The sequence below is a fragment of the Eleutherodactylus coqui genome, chromosome 6, assembly GCF_035609145.1.
Source record: "Eleutherodactylus coqui strain aEleCoq1 chromosome 6, aEleCoq1.hap1, whole genome shotgun sequence".
Taxonomy (NCBI): domain Eukaryota; kingdom Metazoa; phylum Chordata; class Amphibia; order Anura; family Eleutherodactylidae; genus Eleutherodactylus; species Eleutherodactylus coqui.
Window position 1 is genome coordinate 141,463,670 of NC_089842.1, and position 22,659 is coordinate 141,486,328.

General features: G+C 41.4%; 1 protein-coding gene across 1 annotated transcript in view; it reads left to right on the forward strand.

The window, feature by feature from the left end:
• The first annotated feature begins 4,702 nt into the window (after nt 1-4,702).
• The window catches only part of LOC136631480 (synaptotagmin-1-like), a 72,453-nt gene continuing 54,496 nt past the window's right edge, over nt 4,703-22,659 (forward strand). The window contains exons 1-3 of the mRNA XM_066605777.1: nt 4,703-4,862; nt 14,975-15,156; nt 22,305-22,421. Of these exons, the coding sequence (XP_066461874.1) occupies nt 4,703-4,862; nt 14,975-15,156; nt 22,305-22,421 (459 nt within the window). The remainder of the gene's footprint in view (nt 4,863-14,974; nt 15,157-22,304; nt 22,422-22,659) is intronic.

Below are 22,659 nucleotides of genomic sequence, written 5' to 3' on the forward strand. Positions count from 1 at the left end.
CAAACAACTGAAAGATTTAGCGATCTATTTGCTTAAAGTGCTAATGGCCATTAAAGGTCCTGCTTTTACACGACACGACTATAGCTGGAAATGATTTATCTGAGTGATTTTTCGGCAGATACTCAGCCCATGTACAAGTTCGCATAGTATAATTAACTTTCATTCAAAAAAGGGCAGGATGACAATCAAGACACTAAGATGAAGAGACTTTATTGCTTTAACCATCATTATTTAAATGCTGCGTCCTTCCCCCCAGTGTACCGCGGTACCGCACTATTTTTGCTCTACATCTTCTTTTCTTTGTAAGGGCCGGGAACTCCTTTCATGAATCTTTTACTAAACTTTAGTCTTCATTATAGTTAAGGGCTGCATTCATAATTCTGCTGGTTGATATTGTAATTTATCAAAAAGCTTGTTTTCAGACATATACCTAATTAACGGCTCAGCTGAGTTTCCATAATGCAGTATGGGATTTACTATAATTTCTCCTATATCAGTATACTGTATAGTGCCTGGCACCAAGACTACACCCAGAATGTACATCACTAAAATAAGCGCTCTACAAAAGGAACGCTAGAAGGTTCCAGTTTTGTGGTGTGCAGAAATGTTACTACAGTTCTGGACTACAATATAGGCTGTAACTTAGAATCGATACAAACTTACACAATATATTTACAAAGTAAGGGTGGTTTTATGTCTGCATCAGGGGTTCTTGTTTTCTGCTCCATTCGAGAAGCAGGAAAGGCGAATTCCCTGGCCGAATGCCTCCGTCTCAAGACGGAACCAAACAGCGGTGAATGGACACTTTCTACTCAGCTGCCAGGATTTTCGCCAGAAAAGAAAAGCGCTGCATGTGCCGTTATTTTGTGCCGGATCTGCGGCAGAAGTTCTGACCAGATTTTCCAGCGCAGATGTGAAACCACATTTACTCAGCTTTTCGTGAAGTCATTCTGGCAAGTCAAGTTTGGAAGGGAACTACAACTGGCTAAATGAAAGACTGACCATGTAATACAAAGCTTGGCCAAGTCTGTCAGAGCAAAAGCCACTCTGTTAGTCATTTTCCACTAGATAAAACGAGAAACGTTTAGTACCGTGTTAGCCAGTGGAGCAAAGTGTGATTGTTCTTAGTAAGAGAAACCAAGTAATCTTGTAGATATGATACCTTTTAATGGCTACAAAATACATGTTGTTGTTGGGAGCTTTCGAACCTACACAGGGTTCTTTCGTTTCTGATAGTATCAAAGATTTATAACCATCTAAAATAATTAGTCCCTGGACTAATTATTTACTGTTATGTTCATCCCTCCCTGGTATTTATCTAAGTGCTATTAATCACAATGTCGGTGCCCTCTTGTCCTGTCTCTGGTATTTATCTAGTGCAAATTAAGTTCACCATGTCTGTGCCCTTCCATGTGATCATATGTATATGCTTTAATATAAATATGTCTTTAGATTTGTTCCATTATGCCTGAGGAAGAACCCTGCGTAGGTTCGAAAGCTCGCTATAACATCATGTATTTTTGTTAGCCATGAAAAGGTATCATATGTACAAAATTTTTTGGTTTCTCTTACTGAGAACAATCACATTTTGCGTTCAACTCATGCTAATAGAGGAGAATCCTGAATGGATAATCTCTGACATCCAAATGCCTTTAAATGCAGATCACAAATAAAGAGCTCCATATATGCCAACATATGTAGTAACTATCTTTCATTTATTGGTCCCTTTTGGTTGAACACACAGGGCTCATAAGACACACTTCCATACTCCTTTGAATCATGACATTTGAAAAGAGTCAAGGGGTATAAAAAAATGACATATAAGCCGTTAGCTATGAGGGCTCACTGAGAAAACAAATGCTGCAACTTCCTATATAAGAAATACTGTACCTCCACTTTGAGAAGCCATTGATTAAGAGCAGTTGAAGATAACCTAAATTAAAAGGGTCTTGATGACACATTCCCTCTAAACAACCATCTTAAAGTTCATGCATGAAACTGTGAAGGCATGAGCATTCCTAAAACAGGATAATCTTCCAGAACTCTATAAGGTAAAGTTATAAACTTTATTCCATTTTAGTAACAGAAAATAAAACCCAAATTGTAAAGAAGCTAACAACACGAACGCGCTTACATGTCTCGAGCCATGTAGACAGGTTCTTAGTCATAGCGAGGTCCCTAATTGCTGCTCCTTCTGTAAAAGCAGCAACGACTCCTGATCACATGGGCATGGTAATTAATTAAATGATGTTCATCATTAACTCTTTCTGTGTGATACACATGTATCAATCTGTCCATATAATGAATGTTAGTCCATAGAAGACCTGTCCAACATACGAGAGTATTAATCAATATATATAAAGTCTGAACAAAAGTTCAGACCCTTAGGGTATCCACTGTCAGTCAACAGAATCCAGTATTTTGCATTTTGTCTCCTAGTCGCCCATGTGCCAGCTCTTTATGACCTTCCCTATGCCTAGAACCCAAGATGACTCTGGATAAACATGAACTACTGTAGCAAAATATTAGGAAGCAGTCAACAAATTCTGACTATCTGCGTGTGTGGCATCAAAAGTGTGTTCATTAATGTGTGTACCTAAGGACCTAATAGTAGATCCTACATACTGTAACTTGTAAGAAGTACATTTAATAGTCTACACAACATGTGTGGTAAGACAGTTAATGAATGAGGAAATCTAGTATTTTTCTAGTAGTGCAGGAAACATAATGTGACAGCACACTTGTAAAAGCCAGTGGTGCTTTAGCAAGTAGAAGGCTCCCTAGTCTTGTTATCGAATGCAGATGCAGAAGCCATATTGCCAATAGTACAACCCCTCCTGGGCAAAAAGAAATGACACGGCAAGAGCATACTACAAAGTGCAATAACTACCGTAGTGCTAGTGCTGTGAAATCCACTGTAAAGCTTGACAACTCATTCCCACAAACATCATTCCAGCCTCTGTTTTTCTATGTGATGAAACTTATCTGATCTGTGTCTATTGGCCTTAAGGTACCTTTCTTTACATGTGGGGATTATCTCTGGAAATAGCGAACTTGTGTGATAATCATCTTGTATACACGCATTCAGGGCACTGAGCAAGAAATCGCCCAACTGTCGTGTCACTTGGATTTTAACAGAACTAAAAGCCAACCAACTGTGGGACGGTATAAACAGGAGTCGCTCAATGTTTGAGTGACTTCTACTTACTGTGAGTGGAGGCGGTGGACTGCAATGATCTCCGACTACTCTGCCTCCATTTACAGAATGACTATCGCTCATGTGTAAGGCTGGTTTCAGACAGGTGACAAAATTGCGTGATTTTCTCGCGATACGATACTGCTACAAATAACATGTGTTTTCCAATGGGTTCCTTCACATTAGCAATGTTTTGTAGGCTGCTACATTGAGAGAAAAAAAAATCACGGGTTGCTAAATATTGCCGCCATTTGCGAGGTTTGGTAGCCCATGTTTCCCTATAGAGCCTTCCTTTCTGTTGCATCACACGAAAACGTGCTTTTCGTGTGGTGCAATGCAACTTTTAGGCTGGGGTCACACGGGGCGGAATCCCGCCGGAAATCTCGCAATTTGTCCGCAGCAAAAACCGCGAGATTTCCGCCAGGAAAAGCGCCACGGAAAAACCCGCGGCGGCTTTGAAGCAGCCCGGCCGCTCGCTCTTCCGCTGCAGCCGGCGCTCCCATAGAGGAGAGCGCGGCCGCAATGGAAAGAAAAAAGATTGGACATGCTGCGGTCGGCAAAGCCGTGGCTGCAGTCGGCAAAGCTGCGCCGCTGCCGCGGTTCGGCCGGATTAACTGCAGTGGATTGGCCGTCCCGTGTGGACGAGATTTCTGAGAAATCTCATCCACATGGCTGGCTAAACCCGAGATTAGCGGCCGCAGGCGGATTTGCCACGCGGAAATTCCGGACGGAATTTCCGCGGCAAATCCGCCCTGTGTGAACCCCCCCTTACAGTTAAATATCCTACCATAAAATCCCTAAAACAAGGCCTATCTGCATAAAGACTACATTACCTAAGAGGCGCTGTCAACTCTGCCGCGCGTCTCCTCTGCATCCCTGGCAGACTTGCTTGTAGTTTTTAGCAATTGCTACCTGGTTTGGAGGTTCAAAATCTCTGCCTCTAGAAGCGCTGGTTGTGATTGGTTCTGGAGCACCATGGCTCAGCCAATCAGAGCCAGAACTCAATGAACCAATCACATCCATCGCATTGAATGGCTAGGGCTTATATTTCAAGCTCCCCCACCAAATTCATTTCAGTATATTATTGTTCTTTACAACATGCAGGTTGATACAGAACCTACACCAGATGGCAGCACACAAACTGCAAACTGTTTGCCGCTTTACCGGTTCCCAGCATACACCTTTGCTGCATGCATGTAGCCTTATTCATTCACACTTAGTCTGTTGTATTATGTAAAGTGGGGCCTGAAAATCAATTTGACATGTTGCAAATGGGAAAGCAACTTCATGTTCATCCACTGAAGCACATGATATAAATATGTCTATCATCCTCTCATTCAGCATTTATAGAATGTTTGCGCTACATATAATACATTATATTGAGCCATGACCTTTATCACTACATTTACTGACATCTAATGTGTTTCCCAGTAGGGGTTTGTCTCTGTTGATGTGAAAAGTCATTGCATATTTTAAAATTCCATTTTTCTTCCCCACAGCTCAACAATGAGCCAAGAGCGTAGATCTGCGGAGTATGCATCTGAGCAGACGACGCACACAACAGCCTTGCCAGAGCCCCACCAAAATGGCACGGATATATCAACCAAGCACAATGTCTTCTCCGACATGAAGGACAAATTTATGAATGAACTAAGCAAACTACCAAGTAAGACAATGTATTTGTTAATTCTTCTGCTGGGGAAAGTGGCAGCTAAAAAAACATGTTCAGCCTGTGACAGTCGTGGTCCAGCGTGAACTGTAAGAATCAATGCATCTCCATTTGTCCTGGAGGAGAGATTGCCACATTGAACTGTTACGGCTATATAGCTTCAAAGGAAATAATAGTTGTGAGGGGACATTAATCAGGAAGTCTGCGCCGGCAAGTGTGCTAAAAGGTTGCTGAAAGGCTATGGAGAAGTGGAAGGCTGAGGTGTGAGTTCAGTTACATTAAAGCTCTCCCATGAATTGGTAATAGTGGAAGCAGCAGCTTGCATGACATCTATCATGAATTGTGCACATCCTACTGAGATGTATGTTCTAACATACAAGTTTTCCTCTTAGATCCTGCGGCATAGCTATAGGGGATGCAAAGTAGCAGTAACAGGGATGTCAACCTGGGAGATCCATTCGCAGGGTGATACTTGAGTAGCAGGACATGGCAAAATCGGAGTTTGGTTTGGTATATATTAAGGGTGAGGCTAAATATATTCAGATCCCCTATATTAAGGGGAGGCAGATTTTAGAAAAGTAAGCCGAGTGCACCACTGCAAGACTGCCATTCTTGCTTCTTTAGACCCATGTAGTGCTACCATGTCGTGCATGAGCGCCGGGCAGTTGTCAGCCGGCACATGAGCAAATGAAGAATGCCAATCTGCACACAAAAGGAATGGTTCATTTATGCATGCACAGGCTTACGCTCACGCAAGACTTGACTGAGCAGCGCTACGTGAATCGGAAGAGGCGGGAGGGGAGGACTCTGGCAATAAACAGGTTGCTAGCAGAGACAGCCCAGCATGCTCACTGGACATCTCTGCCCCATTAACACAAGGCATGGTGGAATGTTGAGCTCCAATTACTGAGGCATGCTTTTATTATCAGACCAACCAAGGGGACTTCAGAAAATAGAGCATTGTCAGTAATGCAGCAGTGCTCTAGGATTACATTACTAAAATTTGCTGACAGGTTCCCTTTAACATCAAATCCCAGATCAGACCCTTAAATTAATTTGTAAACCCCCTGACCCTCTAAATATATTCAAACCCAGAGGTGTAACTTGAAGCTCCTGGACCCCAATGCAAAACCTGCAACAGGGCCCCCAAGTATATTGCTTTATTTGTAGTACTGGGCTCCCTATATGAAAAAGAGAGGACTTATGGGCCCCCTAAGGCTCCTGGGCCCGGGTGCAACCACATGCCCTGCATTCCCTATAGTTGTGTCCCTGTTCAAACCTCATATATTAATACCAGAACGGACCCGATAAATACAGTATATTTGCTTATTAGACCACCTATATTTATATTAGAGCCCAGACCCCCTCAAAATTTTCAGACCCCCTGAATCTACTCAGACCACAGACCCCTAACTTTATTCGGACCCAAAAACTTTATTCAGACTCAAACAAAAAATAATACTTAGTCCCCAGACCAGAGGAAATCCTTACCCCCTCGCTCCCAACTTTTGCTTAGCCTTGGGCACTGACAGGTTGCATCTTGATGGCATCCATCACCAGGATATTGTCTGCACCTCCCATCACTACATCCTGGTGCTGGATGGAGTCAAGACGGAGAGCAGCAGTGCCCAGAGCTAAACAAGAGAGGAGAGTAAGTATATATACACCACTATTTTCTGTGCTTACCTCTAATTTTTAGCATCCTTCACTGACAACAGGGTAGAAACTATATATCATGGGGTAACTGGGTGAGAGAGGCCGAAAATAGGGTGACTCCCTGTAAGATTGGGTGAATTGACATGTCTGTAGTCACATTCAGGCTCTGCTAAATGAAGAAGCCCAAACGTCTCTCTGCCACATAAGCAGGTTATAAATGACACATGGTAGAAGAATTGAGGCCCAGAGTCTTCAAGTTGTCATACTCCTTCTATCTTCTATATCAGTGCCCTGCAATCTGACTGCTAATCACTCTATGTGATGGATTGGCTGCTTGGATCAGTGGGTAAGACACTCTGCTGATGTATGAAGCGCTAAGCGTTTAATAATTCAGCAATACATTCCCAGTTAATATGGCTTCTACTGAGAACTGATTTAAATGATCTCCATGCATTAACAATTGATGTTGGTGATACACACATGTTCACAACCTTGCCATCCTGTTTTACTCACCCTTATCTCTTTCTACTTTTTAATACTACAAAACAGGTGAAAGGAATATACAAAGTATGTAATTGATGAATGTGTGCTTATTAGGAAGAAAAATGTGAGGTTTTATGCAATGGTTGATACTGCCTGTATTCTTCATTAATACAAAAAATGTATTTTATATACATTGCTCTTATCTGATCACAAAATAGATAAACAAGTAGGCGGATACATCATAGTTAGCTAGCTGGATAGATAGATAGATAGATAGATAGATAGATAGATAGATAGATAGATAGATAGACTGGCGTAACTATAGGGAATGCAGTTACACCCGGGCCCAGGAGCCTTAGGGGGCACATAAGGCCTCTCTACTCCATATAGGGAACCCAGTACTATCAGTAAAGCATTATAGTTAGAGGCCCTGTTACAGGTTTTGCATTTGGGGCCCAGAAGCTTCAAGTTACATCTCTGTTAAGGGGTTAAGAGAAGTTGGGGGGCCCCAAGATAAACGTTTTTCACCCGGGCCCATGAGCCTTTAGCTACACCCCTGGATAGATAGGTATATAGAAAGATAGAGCAAGAGACAGAGAGATAGACAGATAAATAGAGAGATATAAGATAGATAGATAGATAGATAGATAGATAGATAGACAGATAGATAGATAGATAGATAGATAGATAGATAGATAGATAGATAGATAGATAGATAGATAGATAGTGTTATATCCAACCAGAACATGCTGGATTTGTTACTCACAGATCTCCCACAAATGCAAATGGACAAATAACAAAACAGGGATAGAGCCAAAATATGAGAAACACTGTCCCTATATAACCAAACACAGGGAAGTGCCCTACCTGAATGCAGGGCGTTCGCCCCGATAAGGTCGGCCCCTAGTTAATCCTACGTGGGAAAGGGAAAACATAAGAAAACCAAAACTAGAAATGATAGATATAAGGAACAGCGCTTCAGCCTTCACAATAGGGAAATGCGCAGTAAAAAACTAACAGGACTTACCCGGTGTCAGTGGAATGGCCTGCGTCCTAGGTCCCCCACTAACCCCTCCACGTCCAGGTTTGCATATAAATTAACTCACATATGAGTGGATCCACATGTCCTTCCCTTTTTCCTCCTACTTAGGTGAAGCAGGGGGGCTGCCTGGCCAATCGTACCCCCTTCCAAGTCGGTCCGTTTAGAGGTAATATGGAAAAAACTGGAAAAAGCGCCGAGCCTCTTTTTTCCAGTTTTTTCCATATTAAAACTAAAAATGATAACAAGCATGCTGAGCTTGTTATCAATACAGTAGATAACAGTACTTAACTTGAGATGCAGCCGGTAACTGAATGCTCCAAGACCAAGGCTCTGAATGCTAGCTCAGCCAGACAGAGACTGACAATCAACTGCAGTTCAGCTTAGTAACAGGTCAGGTTAAACAGCCCTAGAATTACCCACAGGTGCGACCAATCATGTCACACCTAGTACCAGACCCACTGAGCGAAAAGATGTAGGAACACATACAAACCCAGCACCAGACTATCAACAAGGCAGCAATTCCAGAACCACCGCTACAGATAGATAGAAAGATAGATATTAGATAGATTTGAGATAGATATTAGATAGCAAAATGGCTAGAAGTGGGATAACCCCTTTAAAGATAATGGGGCGTAGCCATGACCTACTGCATGTTTGCTTCCCTGCTACCTAATACATTCACTGAAAAAGCCAAAAATGCAATACTTGATAGGCAGCAAAACAGGCACAATTGCTGTAGGGCAGGCGCAATCGCCATAAACCCTAATAAAATGCAGTTAGCCAGACTATGACATGGAGGAGCTGCTTGTTCAATGCAGACTAATGTGCACCCACTCAACCCAGCCCAGATTAAGGAGGAGTGACTGCAAACAAACATAGCCTGCACATGTGAACAATGCCAAAGGGGCCAGCCAAAGATGGATGTGGCCAACCATACAGGATATCAACTCTCACTGATATAGTAGTGGGTTGCCTTGTATTTCCAAAGTGGGTCGCACTGGCTGACATCTTGGGCTCCCCCAAAATCTCTAGCAAACTGCATACACAAAAATACTGATGTACACTAATAAATCCGGGTGTTAGTACTGCATTTTGGCCAAGACGCATAAGCTGACGAGCCAACGACAAGGCCAATACGCATCCATCAGAACCTAGGCTAACTCACTATTAACTACATTCAAATCACAGAGGTGAGAGAAAAAACAAAAACATTCATTGAAAAAGCCAATAATGCAATACCTGATAGGCTAGTAGGTGGGGAATTCAAGCCGCATAGGGATTACCAGAAGTATGTACTGCAATGTTTGAAAATGAATCCTAAGAATCTAATACTCTATTATACCTATATTACTGTATAACATGCATCTATACCCTACCCCATTTACGAAAAAGTTAATAAAAACATTTTGAAATATATGGCAGAATAATTTTTCACCATTTAAAAACAGAAAAATACCAAAAATACCACAAAAAACAGTGACTAAATCTGAACGTGAATACATAGTGTTACACAAAGAACGCCTCAATTTACATATGTGCCTGCAGACAATTCCTTTAGCACAGCATATGAGTTCTAATCATGCTATTATCATGTTATATTGATTTGGATGGATCTAGTTTTACTCATAATTAGAATAAACTATGACTCAGACAATTTTGCATAAAGCTGGAAGGGAATTATTATAGAGTATAATATAAGCATTAACAAAATGCTTCTGATTTTACAATAATCCTAGCATTGATGCAATTATAATAACTCCAGGAACCAGTCTAGTAGAACCACGCACTTATATTTCTCCAGGAATATTGCAAAGAACAGGATTGCTATTGTTTAATTATAGACAGCGGAATGAAAGTACTATAGGAAGTATAAGTCTACCTGTACACGTGGCGATTATGTGCTACGGGGTCGATAACTGCATGGGAATAACCAAACATGGCTTTACCCTGAATTACAGTGATTTTGTGGTCTTCAGGGTGAAGCACATAAAAACATCACATTTCCCAACGGGCACTTTAAGAAGCAACATCTCACTATGTAAGCAAACTATCAAGACCACTGATATTAGAATCAGCTAATTATTAATTTGTTTGTGAAATCAGACTGTAAAGATTTTGGATCCACTCCTGGCTTTGGTAAAAAAGTACCCACAGAGTGGTCATGTGACTTTAGTGTATGTCTGCCACATTTATTTAGTTATATCCCATGACATGCTCCCCCAGTTACTATATTAGGGAGGTATTCTTGCCTGGATATGCAGTCCTAAGCTCTCACTCATGACCTGAAGGTTACGGGTTCAATCTCTGCATGGTTCAGGTAGCTGACTCAAGGTTGACTCAGCCTTCCTAGGTTGGTAAAATGAGTACCCAGCTTGCTGGGGAGGTAAAGATGACTGGGGAAGGCAATGTCAAACCACCCCACAAAAACAGTATGCCAAGAAAATGTCACAACGTGATGTCACCTTAGGAGTCGGTCCCGACTCGGTGCTTGCACCAGGGGACTTTACCATACCTATTCTTGCCTGGAAGCATTGCTTGTCTGACAAATGGCACAGAGCATTACAAGGTGGTAAATAGAGTTTTTGTGGATAAGGCCTTACAGTGAAATTGTACAGAAGCCCTATCTACAGCACACATATCCATCATGATCACTTTTTCAACAGAATCATGGCTTAATATTACAAGACCAGTCTCACATGACTGCTATAGAGGTACATTTTTGCCTCCCTTTTATAGCCACCAATAGAGTGGGCCTGCATCTGTGATATGCTGTCCTTCCATCATATTAGGGTACAGATTCATTTTAAAGATGTCACTCTTAAAGTTGCATGGGCAGGACTCATAAGTAAATGAAATAAGTACACATAAGTCTCCCATAGATCTTAGATGGTTTGAGAGTATAACCTATCAGATATTGGAATCTCAGGATATCATGTGTAAGTAAGCATTGGCATAACATGTACAATTCTGTATTATTATGTTTTAGTACAGAAATATTTAAAATTATCTTGGGTGGTTTCACACCTGCGTTAGGAGTTCTGCTTTCCTGCTCTGGAACTGAACAGCGCCGAGGGGTTCACTTTCCGCTCAGGTACCCGGCTTTTGGGCGTTTTTTTCTTCCGATACAATCAGCCAATCTGTGACGGAACCTCCAGCTATAGGTTCTGACACAGGTGTGAAACTAGTCTTTAGCTGTTTCTTTACTTTTGCTTATGGATACATATACAGCATATTGTTTCAGCTTCAGTTGTTTTGTTTCATTCTATTTCATTCTTTTATCATTTCATTTGTGCATTTTTCATTCTTTTCTATTTGCTTTCATTCTCTAAATTTAAGATCATGCCAGGAAAGGTAAGCGTTCATACCACCCATCCCACCTTCAGAATCATCTTTATATCCATCATTCTGTACTTTTTTAAAATGATCTTTTATGTGTATTTAGGTTTTTTGTTAACTTCTTCAAAAAATATACCTTTTCCATCCATGTTTTCCATTGCTGGCCTTTTTCAATGAAAAATATTATAGCTAAGATATGCGTAATATTACTCAGTAATACATATAAAAGAAGACAATATAGGTGCTACATTGTACAGAGACAGACAGAGATTGCCCCATTGTTGTCTTTCCACTGCTGCCCCTGTGTGTATGCCCCTATATGTACTGTATGTCTGCTTTAATTAGTGCTGTCCAGTGGTCTATGGTTCGTGGTGGGGCAGTCAAGTTAGGGCTCAACCCTGATGTTGGCGGCAGTGAGATAGAATAATTCTGTGCTCAGACATTCTCTGCTGGACAGTATGTACTTACAGGGCAGCTGTTGAGAATATGGACCTGCTTGTGAACTGATTTAGGAATGTATTATTCTCAACTAGCTGGAATCCAGTAATAATAGATTCCACATTCAGACACGTTACAAAGAGGATTAACATAATGACAGTAGATGATAACATCATGGTAAGATGCCAGCTGAATATCCTCTCTTCCTGTGATAATTGCTAACACTGGCGTTACATTCAATAAAAATGATCCAGGGATGTCTCACACATCACTTACTCTGAAACATCTGTGCTGTAGAAATGTCACCCGCCCACGAGGAACCTACTGCACTGTTTTCCTGTATGATACATAGTGACTTGCATTAAATGGTTTTCAGAATGGAAAGTAGCAACAGCTATCATCATAAAGCAGGGAGTGAAAGTAATTTAGATACAAATGACTTTCACTTGGTGCTTTATAATATATATACGCAGACAGTGCATAGTGAACAAAACCTATTGATGTCAATAGGTTTGTCCTCATGATCGTGTTCTGCGTGTGCAAAATTTAGGACCTGCTCAAATTTCTTGCGTATTTGCACACCAGTGGCGCCATAGAAGTCTATGCTGGGTGCGCAATTCCGTGGGAAAAAGAACACATCTGGACCTCATTAGGCCTTTTAAATCACGAATGTCGCACGTATGTGAACTGGCCCTGTGTGCGCAAAAAGTACAGTGCTGTGTGTCGATACACACGCAAAAAAAAAGTCAATTGCGCAAATACATTGCACTGAAGCGTGTGCAATAGTGAAACCGCCCTAACTCCTATTAAAATTAATTGCATCATTCAATGGATTTATATTCTGTTTTTTTTTATTTATTTTTTACTGAGCATGTATCACAATACCAGGATAACAAACGGATTTTGGACAAATATAATCACAGAGTGTGAAGACTTAAAATAGGAGGAAAGGCGGCGAGCAGAAGATATTTGTGCGCTGACCTTTACATGAGGCACTGTCCTACTAAAGCAACAATTATGAGCTTTGGTCTTGTCTGCGCTAAAGATCACTCGGTCCATTAATGCGTATGTGCAGAGGTGGCATCGGCTGTAATAGCGCAGTAAACCTAAGGCGACTTCCTGAAGTGAGAGGAACCGAAAATTACATTTACTTTAAAGCAGTTGAGCTGACAGCAGCATCCTCTCTGCACTCCATGGCTATGTTTACCGGCTCAATCAGGTTTATTATTACACATTAAGGGCAAAAACACATGGGCGCATGCATGTTTTTTTTTGACTATTCAAAGTCCATGCTTTTGCACGCTAGTTTGAAAAAAAAGTGGGAATTTCGAACCCACAGAACTACAAGTCCCAGGAGCACAATGCGGTATGAGCTTTGAAAATTAGGCTGTTGTTGTATTTCTAATCAGCGTAAATGTAAAATCCAGCATCTAATAGCACTTTTGTGTTATTACGTGTTACAAACAAGTATTCATATGTCAGGTTGCTATTACACGAACACTAGCGGTCGTCGCTACTGCAATTTACCAATAATTGCCCAGCTGAGATTGTAAATCCAGGTGTGGCCCGGCAATTAACAGTAAATTGCAAGCATTAGCGACACTCGTATAATAGCATCCTTAGAGCTCTTTCACACGAGCGTAGGCGTTTTTATGTTTTCTCGTCCACGCCGTTTATTGTCATGAATGGATGTTTTTCCACAATCACGGCCAGTGTTTTCTCACCCATTCACATGACCGTGAGCGTAGTTTTTAGCGAAAAAATACGCTGCAACCAGGAAAACCTTTCGCTCTCTCAAAATCCTCGGGGTGCCTTCCAATGCCGACATAGAGGCACCTGTAAGCTTTTTCCAATGTTGTACGCTGCTAAAATGCCTTCCCCTCCCTTTCTTTGTCCAGCTCCCATAGGAGTCTATGGGAGCCGCCAACGTATATCAGGCAAAAGATAGTTCCAGAGCTATCTTTTTGCCCAGCATATATGCGTTGGTGCATATTTCGATCATGTATGTTCCATTTTTCATGGTTCGATATTTTCACGTGCTGTATATTCACTCATGTGAACAGATGCATTGGAAACCAATGCCTCAGATGGGCGCGTATACCGGTCGGCCATAAAAAACGCTTATATGAATGAAGTTAGCAAGTAGAAATGTCATGGATATTCAGGTATTAGGGCAAATGCCCATGGGCGTATGTGTAAAATGCTGCAGGTCTCCCCACAGCATTTCACACATTTTGCAGCCAAATGCACTTCTGGCAGAGACTACCGTACATAGAATTCAAGAATGTGTATGGAAACACTGCCCATATACGCTGCATTGTGCATATACAGCAGGTCATACGCAGCCCAGTGTATAGGGCTCGCGCTGCATACGTGCACAGATAAATGGAGCATGCTGCGATCTATTTATCTTGTGTATCGATACTCAGTGCCCACACGCTGGAGTGCATGGATCAATGACAGTTCATTGACTTTCATTGACTCCATTCCCGCGTATCACGCGTCATGTGGTAGGCGGTGAAAACATGCTCGTAGACATGAGCCCTAAATGTGCAGGGATGCATTGAACACCTAGCTCATTCATAACAATTCACCCTTGTGCACTCAAAGTACTAATTAGAGAAACAGTGCACTTATATGAATAATGTGATGTGTGAATGGCTGATTCTTGACAGTTTCCCAATAGAAGGAATGATCCGGGCATGTTACCAAGATGCATTATATTTATACCTGCTGATTACGGTATATAGCCAATGATATTATTACTATCGTTATTATAATTTTAAGCACGTTTATCGCAAAAAAGGACAACACTAACCCTTCTCAGGTGGGTAGCAAAAAAGTAAGCAAACGCTAGTGTAATCACTCATCACTGGATCTGACCTAAAGGAAAGTGTAAATGTAATATTGATCTCTGTTACCTAGCTTCATGCTGTGTTATCTGTGCATGGAACAGGTGCAGCCCTGATAAAGCTGTTTGAGCTCATAATCAGTGTGGCTCTTCAGCTGGCTGGAAATCAATTCTGCGAAATTTAATTCTACAATGTTAGAAAAGTGACAGGTTTCCCACCACTGATCCATATCACAGTCTGTAAAAGTTTGTTTCATGGGTAATTAGTTATTAGGTATTTTTTGTATTTTCTTCTAACACCAGTTCCTCCATGGGCTTTGGCCACCATTCTCATTGTGGCTGGACTGCTGCTGCTATGCTGTTGCTTCTGCATCTGTAAGAAGTGTTGTGGCAAGAAGAAGAAAGGCAAGAAAGGCAAAGATAAGGTCAAGGCCCAAATTAACATGAAGGAGGTGAAGGACTTGGGGAAAAGCTACATTGATAAGGTAAACCTGCCATTAATTTTTGCTAGGCCTTTCTTAAAAGTAACCCATGCCACTTGAAAGTGTTTAACAATAGACATCACTGAGGTAGTTAAATCACTTACTGTGGTCAAAAAGTAGGAACAAACTTTTTAATAGCACTAAATATGTGGTAAACTGCAGTATCTGTCCTTTCAATATGTAGCATTTTATTACACATTTGTCAAACTGCACAGATTTACCAGACAGAGGGAATAAGAGTATTAATATTGAATGACTATATACCTGGCTAAATTTCGAGCTATGACATTCGTTAAAGCTATGAAGAGACAAAGTTTTGGTCCAATTTGTTCATAATCTGACTCTATCCAAAAATTCTGACCAAGCCTAAACGCGAAAGATTTCTCATTCTCCTACATTTGTTTTTGGACCAACATGTTTGGGTTTGGACTGTGGCCATCATACTGAACATCATAATTGTTTCTGCACTAAGGTGCTATCCTTTTGATTTGGCTGCCAGACAATCTGGAGTAGGTCCAAACTACATGTGTGCAATAGGTATTTTCGGAACAAGAACTGAAGCATTTGTTGTGTTATCAGATGCTGTCTCCAGTTGGATGACTTCTGCTCCATGATACCCAGAGGAGTACGAGTTTTGTTTCCTTCTTTTCATCTATCATTGTGATATCTCATTACTGTCACCATTTGTTAGACAGCAGTAAATTGGCAATATGTTGTGAAAGCTGCAGCAACACTTACTCTGAAATTCCATGATAAATTGGCAAGCTGGTAGGTATAATATGAGCCAAAGGATTCAGCTGTCCAAATCCCAGTTGCAGGTTGCTACCTATGCAATTATCGTCATGGGTGGTCATGAGACAGGTGCTCTGTATTACTATTATCATCTTGCATTTTCAATGCTTCAACACATTACACTGAACTAGAAAAAAAATTACAGGTATAGACCCAAACAACATGCAAAGAGGTCCATGCTGTTTAACCTATAATCTAAAGAAAAAATCGGAAGCAAAGGGAGAGAGTGTAGGTTGTCTGATTATCTGGTAAACACACTGATGACATAGATAGAAAAGGCACAGTTGCTAAGGAATATATTCACCAGTTAAATAATAGCATAGAATAGTCTGCCATGAATTATAGTTGCAATCAAAATTATTCAACCCCCATTGCAAATTACGGTTATTTGCCAAACCTTGCAAACTGTCAGCTATTTGCCAAAAAAAGCAAGAAAAACAAGAACGATTTAAATAGCTAACACAACTTATATAACAAGTAGTTTCTCCGTATTCAACACAAAATGCAACTTTTACTGACTACTGCAGTCTCAAAATTATTCAACTCCCAGAATAGAATTCCTCAGATGGGCACACATTTGCAAATCTGGTGCTGTCTCAAGCACACCCGATGCAACTAATCATTTCACTAGTTGTATCAGGTGCGCTTGAGATAAAACACATTAAAGGGGTTGTCCCGCGGCGAAATCAAAAAAAATTTTTTCTACATACCCCCACATTGTGCCCCGTTAAAAACAATCCCTTTGTTATTTAAAAAAAAAAATCGCTTACCTGCATCCCCGTTCGGGCAGTTTCTTCTTTTAAAGATGGCCGCCGGTCCTTTCCCAAGGTGCACCGCGGTTTTCTTCCATGGTGCACCGCGGGTCTTCTCCTATGGTGCACCGTGGATTATCTTCTCCTGTCTTGCTTTCCAATGCCGATTACAGCCACCTAATTGGCTGATCGGCACCACGTGACGGCGGCGAAGCTACGATGACGATGCGCAGACCAGCTCTCCGGCGCGAGCACGCCGGAGTGGCCCCAGTCAACACAGCAGAAGACCGGACAGCGCACGCGCGTCTAAAGAAGGCACAAGATACAGAAATTAGTCAGAGCCATGGAGACGGGGACGCCAGCACCGGAGGGGGTAAGTGTATAACTTCTGTATGGCTCATATTAAATGCACAATGTATATTACAAAGTGCATTATTATGGCAATACAGAAGTGTATAACCCCACTTGATTTCACTGGACAACCCCTTTAAGGACCTAGACTGGCTAGGGCTTTGTTGGCTTGGACTTTTGATTACATGTGAGAAATAAGTCCAAAGGGTTAAGAGATTATTATCTTGAACAAACAAAGAAAAGGGTACAAAAAGATAGCAAAGACACCTGAGGGAAGCCCTAAGAAAAATCAAGCTGTCAAGAATTTCTAGTAATTTCTGACTTATCACATACATGCCAAGTTCTACTGTGGTCACAATTCAAAATTGCCAAAGGCAAAAAATACCCGTAGGTAACATCCCCTAAAATATTTTATAAATACTTTATTATTCAAAAGAGACAAAGACAACATTGAATGATATTTAAAATAAAGGGGCAAATGGTGGTAGCAATGAAATGTGACCAGCAGTCATCAATTAGTATCGTGTGTAATTGTGCATACACACACTAAAATATAGGCCTGGATGGCCAACCTCCAAAAGCCTATGTGGTAATTAATAAATCTGCACCACCAAAACCCTACAAATATCTAACCTATAGCCACCCGACATGTTTCGCCTTGTGGCGTCCTCAGGGGTAACAACCAGGGCTATAGTGAGCCGAGTGCTGAACTGATAACTCTTAAATAGAAGAGGGGCGGAACATTCTATTGAGTAGCCAATCCAGACCAGAAACAAGACAGCAACACATAGTGATGTGAGAAAACCTTGACAGTTCTACTATGGTCTAATCATTTAGACTTCTTCAGAAAAGTGTTTATGCCCATGTTCTGTATAGACTGATAGTATGGTATGATAGATGGTATAGATGGCTTACAGAATTTGTCTTTTGACAACTAAGTTTATACAGGGCTTGGGACTCATCAATAACATCCATTGGGTAACAGTTGAGATTTCAGAGGGTTCCAGTTTAGTGGTAGATTTTTCCTGCCATAGAATAGCAAATGTTGGGGGATTTTTCTTTTTGTTATATTTGTTAGGTATGATTTCCTGTACTAATCCCAACCAAATTTGGGGTTAAGGAAGCAATATATGCCATTTGGGTTTTATTAGACACTGTGAAAGTTTGCTCCGTTAATCTACAGAAATGCTGCATTTTGGCCATATTGCCCTCCACTACATGTAGCTTTACGCTTAAAGGGGTTGCTCAGGGAAGGGAAATATTTACCTGTTCCAGCAGTGCCAGAACCTTCACTTCTGGACCAATTCCTACACCAAGTCATGTAGTACAGCCCTTCCATTGCCTGCGATGTCAGCACAGGGGACTGGCTGTTCAGCTCATGGAATTAGCATGTATTCTCAGAAAGAAGCACCCTTGATGCCCAACAATGCGTCAGAGCCTTTTGTGATATCTAACAGAAATGTCACTAACTCAAAATTGGTCACACATAGAAATGATAGAGCATGCTCGGATGAAGCAGTTACTTGGGCGAGCAATGCTCTTCTCGAGTAACTGCTTACTGGTCTGAGCAGGCTCGGGGGGGGAGGTAAACCCCCTGCCGCCCCCCGCTCACCCCCGCCCCCCCCCCCCCCCCCCCCCGAGCCTGCTCGGACCAGTAAGCAGTTACTCGAGAAAAGAGCAATGCTCGCTCGAGTAACTGCTTTATCTGAGCGTGCTCGCTCATTTCTAGTCACCCAGTATCTCTTTGGAACTGGTATTGACTTCAGTCAACATGTTGGAGGGGTTTCCAGTGAGTATCTAGAAGTGTGAAAATAATGAACCAACTTGGATAACAAGATAAAATAGTGGCCATCACTCAGCGCAGACAGGATGAGTTGTGGAGCTATGATTAAAAGTTTTCCATTCTGCTGTAAATTTTCACTGCTTTATTATGTACGAAATAAGTCTTCAAGAAAACAGCTATCGCCAAAACAATGCAACTTCATTTCTTCTCCCTGTCTACCTCCCGCTCTACTAAAATTAAATGCTTTTTGGCTGTGAAATCTGAATGTTTCTTGCCAGACATCATACTGTTCCTTGACACTTCATTTCACATGAAGGTTCAGCAATTGCTTCTGTTTGAAAATGAAATTATCTTTTGTCCTCCTCAATCTTGCTTTTACCAGCTTTCTTTCATTTTTGAGAATTACTTAGAACAATGCTGCTCATACAGTATATGCTCATTAGTCACTCAGGCTGTCACTTGTGATCTTGGCTGCCTTCCCTTCGTCTTCACCTCTACCTGTCAACTCTGAGTGTCTCATTTTCCTGTCTAGTTGCATTTTTTCATGTAAAACATTTCTTAACTGAATATTTGCCGAAAAGAAGAAGACTAGTCTGCAGGCAATACTCTAGCACTGTGAAATGCACTTTACTTAATCACTTAATAGCCTTATGTCATATGACCCAAGACTAATGCTTCCCCTAAGCTGAGCAATTTACAGAATAAATAGTTAAAAGGTTAATGAGGAATCTTGGCTGAAAGTTTCATTCACAATTTGATGTTTTTTTCCCCAGCAAGTTCACAGCTTAATGCTTTCCTAGAATTCTTGGCTTGTAGGGAACAGTGTCAACTCCATATGACATTTGAGGTTAATTGTACTGTATAATCAAAAGTATCACAGCAGTTACAAACTTTATGGGGTTTTTACCACCAAAACAAGTCCCATAACTTGCTAATCAGTTGGGGTCCTACCGCTGGGACCTCCACCAATCCCAAAATTGGGCTCTGGAATGTTCCCGCATAATTGGAGTTGCATTCACACATGCACACATGTTCTTCTGGTAAACCCCTTTAAGCATTCATGCTAATGGCTGTATTATGACGAATTTTGACATTGCAGCACAGCTGATTTATTGAATACATGTGACATGACCCTAAAATGCAGCTCTTACACAGGGGCCAGGGATCTTGACTTTGCAGGCATTTCCTTCAAGTTGCTCTGTGTCAAAGTGACTGCCGGCTATGAGGGCTGTTCCTTTTGTGATACTAGGAGTCTCTCAGAGGCTACATTCTACCACAGCCTGCTCTGCATGCATGCTACTTGTGGGGGTGCACCAGCTATCTTAAGGAGAATCACCTAGCACCTCTTTGGGTCAGAAAGGCCACTGTATATCACTACCTTTCATGGATCCTGATCTAAAGACTGCACCAGAATTCCACTTTAGTTGTAAAATAATAAAAACATCAAAATAATAACTTGCAGAACACTTGCTAGATAACATGGTATCAACTGGTGACAATAAGGCCGGCTTTACATCTGCGTTGGAACCTCCGTCTAGAGGGTCCGTCACAGATTTGATTCAAAATACCAGGGAAAGAGTGCTGCATGTAACACTTTTTCTTCTGTTCAAAAGCTGGGCAGTTGGGCGGAAAGCAGACAGACCCCATAATAGTCAATGGTTAGGTTCCGTCCAGATACTGAGCCATTCGGCCACGAACGGAGCAGGAAAGCGGAATCCCCAAGGCAGGTGTGAAGGCACCCTAGCTCTTCCACACCATTTGGTTTTTAACACTCAGGAGAAGGGTTGTTTCTGCGCTCCGCCAATCCACTCACCCTGAACGTCTCTACAGGATATGTCTTAGAGTCAGTTTTCAGAGCAGATGTCCTCTCTGCCCACTGCTCACAGACCAGGAAGCTCTCTTCAGTTCTCTAGGCAGATATCCTCTCTTTTTATTGCTCTCAAACCAGGAGTCTTCCCTGCTTACCAGCCCGTCTTGTGCAGACTGAACCAGGCCTATTGCAGCTAAGGGGCAGCTTAGAAACCCTCCACTCGGGACAGGGTCCAAGTGGAGAAAGGCGCAGAGGAATATTTGGATCTCCTAGCAAGAAATCAGACACTAGGCGTGTCGTATGGTGATAGTCACCTTTCTTTACGCCCTCCAAGGCAACAAGCTTGGCGGTTTCTACAATAAGTATAATAGGTTTGCTGGTTTCAAATAGTTTTTGTCCTATAGAGGGTGCAAAGTATTACAGTCAATGGCAGCTGGTAGCAATCACTCACAGGCTGGTCTTGTCTCTGGGTGCAATTTAACCCTGGAATGCTACCTTGGGTGAAAATTCACCCTATCAAATTTTCAAAAATTTCAAACTGGTGCAGCCAGAGCGCTATTAATTTAATTTCTTATATAAATGATGATATATTTGACAGTTATTCTATAACTAGTTCTGAAAAATAAAGTTTTCATCTGTCCAGGAAGGTGTAGTATTACAAGGTTAATATAACTTACACAGCACTCTTTTATAACTCACTCCCACAAATGTGGACAACTCTTTCAGGTTCAGTTTCGTTAGCAGGGCCATAGCTTCCCACACTCAATACAGTCCTCTTCACAGATGTTGCAGTACTCTTTAGCCTCAACAACGCTACTTACACTTTCTCACTTGAAGGACTCACCCTGACTCAAAACAGCAGAAAACCCCTGAAAATCCACCTTTCAAATTCCACGCTGTGGTGTCATAACACTGAATTAGCATGTGACATAATCACAGGGCCCCCTAGGCTCCAGTCCTATACATAACATAATAACCAGAGGTGTAACTTGATGCTTCTGGGCTCCAATGCTAAACCTGTAACAGGGCCCCCAACTATAATGCTTTAGTCATAGTACTGGGCTCCCTATATAGAGAAGAGAGGCCTTATGGGCCCCCTTAGGCTCCTGAGCCCGGGTGCAACTGCATCCCCTATAGTTACACCCAAGTATTGCAGAGTGCTACAGCCACCAACACTTTACAATGGCCTTATTCTTCACCTGCAAGACAGGACAAAAAAAAAAAGAGATGGCACTCAGCTACCAGTGCTGTTAAGGAACACTACCCCAACTATGCAGACCTGCCAACAACTGTACATCTGATACCTATGTCATATAAAGTAATTAACACCAATCCCAAACAGGGTAAGAAAAGCCCAAGTATCACTGGTGTCTGATAGGTGCATTTTCATGTGAAATTACATACAGTACGATCAAGAGGTTGTCTTTGAGATTCAATAGAATATGCAGAATAACCCTATTTTTTCATTCAGAGAAGTGAAAACGTTTACCATTGGCTGCCTCAAGCTATTTGTTACATAGATAGAAGTCCATCTACAAATATACGTCTTTCCAATTTACATGGTATTTCAATTCCTCATTATATGTAATATCTTTAATTTTTGTCAATAAAAGGAAATACACATGTTTAAGTCAAGATAAATAATGGTATGTGTTTTGTGTAGGTCCAACCAGATGTTGAAGACTTGGATCCCTCTCTAGCAGATGGAAAAGAAGACAAGCCACAGGAGAAGTTGGGAAAACTGCAGTACTCCCTGGACTATGACTTCCAGACTGGGCAGGTATGGTTAAATTATCTTGTGACTATGACAATATTAAGGTTTCAATAGGGGAATTTCCCTGGATCTGCTTGTAAGGGCAGAAGGTGCTTGAAAGGTGATATCAGTACTATTGGTGATCATATCTAAGGTTCATACAGAAGTATATCTATCAGCATATGAACATAGCAAACACAATGATGATGTTTTCAAGAAATAATATTTTCTTGGGAGATAGAATGATAGTCATTAACTTCTTCTG